At 40.8% G+C, this 8,950-nt stretch overlaps 1 protein-coding gene across 1 annotated transcript in view; it reads right to left on the bottom strand.

Annotated features, from left to right (window-relative positions):
* Nucleotides 1–5,595: 5,595 nt before the first annotated feature.
* SPTLC2 (serine palmitoyltransferase long chain base subunit 2) overlaps nucleotides 5,596–8,950 on the bottom strand; it is a 77,765-nt gene continuing 74,410 nt past the window's right edge. The window contains exon 12 of the mRNA XM_075753766.1: nucleotides 5,596–6,546. Coding sequence (XP_075609881.1) covers nucleotides 6,427–6,546 — 120 coding nt within the window. The 3' untranslated portion in view covers nucleotides 5,596–6,426. The remainder of the gene's footprint in view (nucleotides 6,547–8,950) is intronic.

Genomic DNA, 8,950 nt, shown 5'->3' with positions numbered 1-8,950 from the left:
CCCACACTCTAACAGCACCCAAGGGTAGCAGCCCAACTTGAGCAGAGCCAGCTTTACGTGGCTAGCACAGAGCTGTGCCTGTTGCTGTACGATGGGCCCAAGTGTGGTAAGAAACAGCTAAGCATCCCTCTCACATGCAAGGTTTCCTGGCTCTGGAGTGCAGGGCTGGAGGGGGACATCGATCTACCTGAGCTCTCAAACAGGCTATGGTTTTACCCAGCCATTCCTGTATGAAACTTGTGTGTTGGGGTTTGGGTTGTTGGTTTGGGGTTTTTTTTGGGGTGGGGGGGGAGTGGTAGAGGGATTGGGAAGTGGAAGAGGGTTTGGTCTCCCTAACAGGGCAAAAGCCTCATTAGCATTAAGGAAAAAAATATGTCACAATATAGCACTTTTAAAATGTCTTTATTATGCAGAACATAGAATATATTTGAATGGATTTTTTTTCCCAGTTTTTTTCTCCATTTTTTTTAAACATGCATTGTTACCTTTTTAAAGCCAATGTACCATCCATTATCTTTTCCCTGCCCACAGAGCATCCAACTTCATGTTAAACCTGAGTGTAAAAAAAATTAGACATCTGGCATAAAATATTTTGGGGGAGCCCATTTAAAAATTTTATTCAAAATGTCTTATCTACAAAAAAATCCAATATATATGTACACTATAGCAACACAGAGGCATAAGAATACAGTGCAATTTAAGACGAAGTGCTGTGACTTGGTAATTCTGCCCAGGGCTTGTGGAAATGTGGGCCACCATTGGCTTTGGGGCTGCTAGCCTAAAGCCTCAGGCTCCAATGTTCCTCTGATCTCTCTCAAACTGGTCTGAAGTTAATAGTGGAAGGCTGGAGATGCATTTAGCTTAATATACCGTTAGGGGGTAGCAGAAATACTGTCTGAACAGGATGAGATTTGGAAAAAAAAAAAAAAAAAAGCTTTACAGCTGTCAGATGGTTTGGTACGTTTCATTTCGCCATGGGTATTTTTGGAACAGCACCAACCCTTGGCATATTCAAGTGAGAGCTGTTCACCTACTGTTGAGGAAATTAGTTTGCTAGCTGCCACTGCTTCTGAAATCCCTGACCCTCTCAATAATTATCCTGCTTTCAGCAGCCCTGGAACATGTTACTGATGCTTCCTACATAGGAACATAGGTGCAGAGAACTGCACTATTTTTGGCTTTCAAATACAGACACCTCTTCTGCTCCATAAACAGCTGCTAGCCAGAGTCAAACACAAATTGAGTTAAACCTCTCCCTCCCTCTCAAAAAAACAGCAGTACATACTGCTTAACTAAGAGCACAGAGTATTCTTCTATGGGTTAAAATCCACTGCATTCTTCAAGGTCAGTTTTAATTTCAATTCTTCATACCAAGAGTCACAGTTTAAGGCCTCCAACACACACCACTGTTGTCATCTCCTTCACCCAGACCCTTTTGGGGATGTAAACACAACAGTTCCATGTCTGCACCAAACATTTCTCTTTTTAGTGAAAGATAAAGCACAATAATTCACACAAACACTTCATGGTTGTGCTCTAGCTTCAGTCCAGTCCTTGAACAGGTGAACAATTGCAAGGCTGGGGATGTTTACAGGAATACAAGCCATCACAATGGCATCTGAGTGGGTTTCTTTTGTTGGGTTTTTTTCTTCTTTCTTTTAAAGCCATGCTCAAGTTACGCAGGTCAAATGACTTACGCTTTCCCCACTTGGGTGCCAGGTCCAGCGCCAAAGCCAGCGATGCACCTGCTGAGGGGTCATACCAGGCATTCCCAGACAGCTCAGTGCTTCCCTACTGTTAGAACAGACCACAGGTACCTCAGATCTCTGTGCAGAAGGTGCCGCCCACAGATCCCAGCATGCCTGACACCTTCACAGGCCGAGTATAAACTGTAAACATAATCTATATAAACTGTACATATAAGCTGTATAAATTTTGACTGAGCGCTGTATATTGGGATAAATGTCCACAAGTTTCCTTCTCTGTGATGCAGCAAGGCAGCTCATGCATAGCGCTCCAGATCCAATGCTGCAAGGTGTTCTCTTAGATGAAATGGAGAGCTCATGCTCATGGTTTTCCTCCAACCTTTCCTATGATCTACCTGAACAGATAACACTGTTTCTGGATGAGCAAACAGCTGTAAGCCAAATACTTTTCAAAGGTAAAGAAGTTAAAATTTGGGTAGAAGGAGAGGAAGTATTTACTTGGTATGGAAAAGTTTTAGAGTGTGCCTTTGGGCATTGAAAGTGGCATTCCTGTCTTAGGGATGCTTGTTCAAGTACACATGAAAAATCCCTGTCCAGCTGAGAATAAGCAAGGACTGACTGCCTCTTTTCCCCATCTCTGCTGTATCGGTCCTTCATCCACACAGCACAGGGCTGGGTCACTGATCTCACAGGCACACTTCCCTTTCCTGGTCTGTGTGAAGGTGCAGCTCTGACAGTGGGTACCACTTCTGCACTCTTAAAGAGCAAGAGGAGGATGGATGATACAACTCCTTCACTGAACAACTTCATCACGGTAAGATGTTCAGTCAGCTCACTTCTGAGTCTTTGCCTAAAGCAGAAATGTGCAACACCAGTAACCCAAGAAGCAGAGGATGCTACTTAGAAGGGAAAAAATACAGAAACTAAACAAAGAGTTAAATGTACCATATACACAGATACTATACAAAAGTTTGTCTTGTGTAAAAAACAAAAAGAAAGCCCTGAATATTTTGACACAAGAAACGGTGATTTCTTCTCCACCAAAGAACTAAAGAAAAATTATGAATCAGGCTCCTTAAGACAAAGGTCTACTTGAGAAGGCCAGTTTCTAACAAGAAGCAAACCTCTCACTCTTTGCTGATGCTCAGTAATAGGAGCTTTGCAATTTTCTTAAAAGAATATGGCCATCGACCTTGAAAACTATAATGGTGCTAAACTCTTCACTCAACAGAAGCAAAATCTTGCTTGCTAAGTTCTTCAGAGAGGTACTGGGAAGGTAACTGTTGTATATTTATGAGTAAATTTAGCCAATGTACAGTACAGGGCAAAATCCTTTGTTCAAAAGCAGCCTTCATTTTCTTTTCAATTTTGCATCTCTTAAGAAATACCAGGAATCATTTTCAATTAGAATGTCTCTGAAAAGTTGGCAGGGACTGAAGTCTATTTCTTAAGCAGCTTTTCTTCCTTTGTGATCTCTCAAGATTGGTTCTTTCATTCACTTCTACTGCCAGGACAAAAAGGAGACAGATTTCTGGTCAGTACATAAATATCAAAGCAGCAGTCCATCCTACACATACCGTGGCAGCATACATACAACCAGTAGTGGTCTTCTGCTTTGGTTGTGGGAGCTGAGTTTTTTAGTAGATGTGAAAAGATTTTCCTGGCTTTCACCCTCAGTGAATTACTGATTTTAAAGTGTGAAATCTTGGACTTGTAACTTCCTTCTTTTTCAGAAGCTGTTTCAACGGGTACTAGACTTTGGCAAAACAGGTTCCCTTGAATAAAAAAACCTCCTGAGGAGTGGTGGTGGTGGGAGTTCTTTCGCAACAAGGATATGGCAGGGCTGAAATGTAACCAAGCAGTTTGCAAATGCTACTAACTGCCTGAATGGTTTCTGAAATGTCTTTGCAACTCAGAATTCAAAGTCATATGCAAACACTGTGACATAGCAGAAAGATACTAAATGGCAGTTTAGCATGAACACAATTTCCTCAACAAATGCAACTGGAATCCCAATGGGGACCAGTAATTTTAAAACACTGACAATTTCAGAAGTGTTATACAGGAGTTGTATGAATTACTGACATTTATCCAGATCTTTTTCTCCCTTAAAGACAACCTTCCCTAAAACTGAATCCCAGAGACAAGATTAAGACTCTAGACTGGTAGAATCTACGATAACCCACTTCTAACTTAATACATCACAGTTTTCAAACTGACTTGACTACACAGCAGACACAAGCACGCTGTACATCTGGGAATGCTCTAAACAGCTCCCTGCTGACCCATGCTTATGCCTTCAAATCGGCCAGTTTTGTGCAACCTTAAACTGTTCTACAGTCAGGACCGGGGCTGGAGTCAGGGCTTCCTGCACTAACCTCCTCTTGTTCCCTACTACAATTTAGAAAGAAAAACCCCAGTAATTCTTTGAGGTAAAGCTTCTTGAAGTCAGAAAGCAGGTCATCTGCTGGAATGTTAGAGCTAGTCCTGGGCAGAAGATAGGAGAGAAAGTAAGCTCATGTAAATTGCAGTTTACTCACTCTCTGGCTGAACGAGTGAGACTATTCCATAGCTATCAAAGTTGCACATACAGATTACAGACTTGGACTGTGCACACACTTTGCTGCCAGAGACAAGCAAATCAACATTAGTGGACTAAGACAGAAACAGTTATCTGGACCTATTTTGAAACAGTCAATTTTAGTTGTTCTCATCTACTGACATTTCTGGAATGCAATGGTGAAAAAACTGAATCTGTGTTTTGAATTTCCATTACATTAAAATGGAACAAGATCTATAAACACATGAAGATGGATATTCTATAAAATAGAAGCCAATTCTGCTTTAAACCACCAGATGTATTTGTGGAACTGTTTGGTTCTAATGACCAAAGTACTCTTTCTCTGTTAGCTGCAGAGTGAACATAAAAGAACTTTAAAAAAAATCATTAATTTTTTTGCAGCACCAGGCAAATAGCTATAAGCTGCACTCTGCTTTAGCATAAGGATGAAGAATCTGTTTAAAAAAACTCCAGTCACCTGCAAAAAGCATCATGCTAACCCAAACTGAAGAGCTGTTCCAGCCCAACTGACACGATGTTAAAGCTTTACTATCTTTGCAGAAACCCTACATGTCCAAGGCATAAAATACAGAAACAAACTATACTGCAACTGACTCCTGTTATAACATTTTTGGTACCTCTTCAGTGATCCATTCTGTTCACTGAAAGAATTCAAGATGCAATGACTAAGCAGCAGACCACCTCTAAAGTGTGCTAGAGCAAATGCACCTACTTTAAACTTTGATCAGAGTAAGACAGTGTGGAACTTGCACACAATAAAGATGCCAAACAGCAACTGGCTCAGTGAACATTAATTTGATCTCACAGTAACAGAAACACTAAAGAATAAAGATGTCAAACTAAATGCAGTTGTGAGGACATTCTCTCTTCAGGGACGGCCTACACAGGCACGCAGCTGCCAAGTGAGATTTTGTTGGCTAGCTGAAATGTAGTGTATGATACAAGATCCAAGCTGTCTATGCTCTTTGCATAAAGGCCTTGCACAACAAGGCAAATAAAGAACACCTCATATATGACAAGAAACAGTGAATTAACGTGGCAAAGGGTTGCAATCGGTCTTTCACAGATCTGCATGAAATAAGTGGTTCTCCTAACAGTCATCCATTGTATAGGCCTGCTTATTGAGGGGTTCTGGTCTTAACGAGAGGCACAAGGCTTGCTATGGTTTACTTAATCCCAAGAGCACCCTTCTAGAACTTAGCAGTGACTTGTTCATGGGTTTAGGGTAATTCTACAGAAAGAGAAATTAACCTGAAGATGAGAAAGCAACACACACTAAACCCACCTTTTTCTTTTTTTTTTTTAAAAAAAACAGAAATATGTCAGAGGGAAGACAAAACACAGCCCATTTAAAAAAAAATAACAAAACCCCACTCCATCACTTACCCTATATGAAGAGGACAATTAGTGTCAAAACCAGGAGACAATCTGGTATCCATACTGGGAAGGAAAAGAGGCTAAAGTCCCAGAAGTCCTTCTGCTTGTGGCTTACAAAACTAAATAATGTTTGGGAACAATGGTCCTGTCAGTGACATGTCAACAACACATTTATTTTAAAAAGGCTAAATTCAAGTTTTAAACACAAGTAACTGCAAAACAACAACAAAAAAACCCAAACCCCACTTTGGTCGATTATCCATCTTGTTAAATATGTCAAAGTTAGCAATCAACAGTTTCTCTAGGAAGTCTCCAAAACCAGACAGGTCAGCTCACTCCTTACTGGGAAGGTCAGACACCTAGCAGTGACACTGGAAATGCTGCCATGCCAGCATCACACATGCTTACAACATCTCAGCCAGCATTTGGGAGGCTAATGGTGCATACAAAGTCTGAGCTGATCAGCCACAGCCAACTCGGGTGGCTGTGAACTCATTGAGACGAATAAATAAAAAAGCAAAAGAAAAAATAAAGCCAAGCACCTCTAGGGCCAGACCCCAAAGACACAGGAATCAAATATTTTTTTTTCTCCTTTCCCTATTTACAAAATGCCATTTAGAGCTGATGTGGCCACTTCAGTATTGTGAGGAAATGTCTTTTATGCTAAGCAGTCATAAGTGTGTTGTTCATGGACGCTGTGGCCTGCATGCCACGGAGTGTCCCATGGGATATGTCCCTCCCACCAAGGCACATGGAGGGAGCTCAGTCTTCTGTTTCTTCATATGTTGTCTCGTCAAACGGCCGGTCCAAGATAGGTACCAAACGGTGACGGGAATATTTCAGTTGCAAAAGGTCCCCAACTTCATTGATTTCTTTTAAAGCCTGAGAAAGAGACCACAGTAGATCAGCAGATGGGACAGATGGAAGCAAGTTATCAGTGCATCTTCCTTTTTGCATGCCTGCAGACTACTCTGACAGTCATTTTACTTAAGTGAGATTTTATTGTGCTAGAAGTCTGTAGCTTCAGAGGTGTATAGGACTTGGTTTTGATTTTAGGTTTCAGAAGTCTTGAGACCAAGTGAGGAGTATGGGTCACTTAACCGAGAGTGACTCTGCACCCACTTAACTACTCCACTCCTAAGGCTTCATAATATCCAGCAATACTAACTCAAATTTCACAGTCATCCCAAAAAAAGCCATGACCATTCATAGACAGAAAAACAGAGAAAAATGTTTCTCCCTTCCTGGAGGTAATAAAGCTGAAGCAGAAAAAAATGTGGAGGTTTGACACCTCTTTATGTATGCTTCAGTGTGAAAACAACATGTGTGCTAGTATACCTTCTCTGACCAACTGTATTTTTTTAAACTGCAAGATAGCGAAAGGCAAACTGCAATATTGTGCTAACAAGTTCTATTGATGCATTTGTTCTATCTACATTTGGTTAATTTGTACTGTCCATACACAACTAGAGATGCAAACTCTGTATCATAAACAACACTGCATTTGAGATTTTTGCCAGCCAATCCAAGGAATGAAAAAAAAGTTATTCTGGGTAGGATCCCAAGCATTTTCTACCTAGAAAGCAAGTCCCACTGACTGAAGTTGTCACAAAGGCAACACCCAGGCAACTGATGGCCCAGAACACTGCTAGTGAGCTAACAAAACCTTTCACCGTTTTGACCTGAATGCAAATAGTATGAAGTTTACCAGAGATCAAACATCTGCTAGCCTAAGAAATGAGGAAAGTCCCGGCTCAGTTAATCATAGTTTCTTTATATTGCAATCTCTTTGATAAGACACTGGTTCACAATAGGGTTTGTTAAAAGCCAAACCATAAACTTCATTTCTCTACAGAACACTCCTGGAACAAGGTACAAAATAAATCAGTTGGTGCAGACAACTCTGCAACAGTGCGTGATGCTGATTATCTCATATAGGCAAGTGACAAAGAAAAGAGTTCAGAAGATGACCTTCAGGTCCAATGGGATTTTTGAACTCAAAGGTTGGCATTCTGCGCTCCCTTGAATTGTAAATTTATTCTCATAGGTACATTCAGCATTCCTTCAGAATGTCACTAATTCAACACTAATGCTCCAGTTTTAACATGTTCTGGGTCAAATGCCTGTCTCTTGAGACAAGTTGGCAGACAGGGGTTAATATTCCTACATGCTTTTCCTTCCTGGATGGATAGTTTAAGTTTTTGTTTCTTTAAACAATGGCCCCTCATGCTTGTTATGTCTGGCAGCAAGAACCTCTTCACTCTAAAATCTGGGGGAACGACAAACCCAGAAGTTGGACCTTGGTAAAAACAAAACACAACAAAAGCGTGGCCACAGTTTGCCAGAGCTTTAAGTAAAGATCCCATATGGAAACAATTTAAGGTTGAATTTCTGTTGAAAGAGTCTGTTAACTGTTATTCTTGAATGCAGATTTAGGATTTTATTAATTTAAAACAAAAAGGACCATGTGACCAGCAAAGACTACAAAGGAAATGGCATTGATGAACTCTGACTTCAGGAGAGTGTAATATATTTTTCATCACCAAAAAGAAAGCACCAGCCCACAGGGATGCAGGTTATGAGGGACTTCACTCTGATCCTGAGCCAAATATTTTCAGGCAAGGAAGTTTTATTTACATAAAACGGTTAAAATTGTAACTGAGAACTGTTCCTCCATCATGTGGGTTTATTTAATAAGAACAAGGAAGCATTACAAATATCAGCATTTACAAGACAAACTACTCTTCCCCGTGCTCCAAACCTGGATAAATTTGCTTTAGAAAGATGCCATAGCAGCCCTAGTTAGCATCCACGCATGCACAGAGGGGCTACCAAGTTCTCCTCTGTGTCACTGACTTGAGAAAGCTCTCTGCCAGCTCTCTCCAAGTCTATTCATTTCAGTTCTTTTTCCTCCTGGACATTGTTGCCACAGTTCAGCAGAGGGATCAGATCCGAGGGCTGCCTTAACGATGAGCTGCCTGAAATCAATCCCCTTTCACTGCATCACAATAAAACACTACACAAAGTCACTGACACAAAGCTTGCTCTATATTAACTCCTCTTGCCAACGTTCTAGGTTCAGAGCATGCAGCTGTTTTGAACCTCAAAGTGGATTACACTAACTTGGAACAAAGCCTCCACATACTGAACTAAATCAGGATTTCTTCAATCACTTCAAAATTCACACCTCATTTTGTCCTAGATTAATTTTCTTAGGCAGACAAGCCCTAATATATTGAACAAGCATTTCCTCGATTTAGAGCATTTAGCACCTACAAAGGTACTC

The sequence above is a fragment of the Balearica regulorum genome, chromosome 5, assembly GCF_011004875.1.
Source record: "Balearica regulorum gibbericeps isolate bBalReg1 chromosome 5, bBalReg1.pri, whole genome shotgun sequence".
In the NCBI taxonomy this organism is placed as follows: domain Eukaryota; kingdom Metazoa; phylum Chordata; class Aves; order Gruiformes; family Gruidae; genus Balearica; species Balearica regulorum.
Note: the sequence above shows the minus strand (reverse complement) of the source record. Positions and strands in the feature narration are given on the sequence as shown.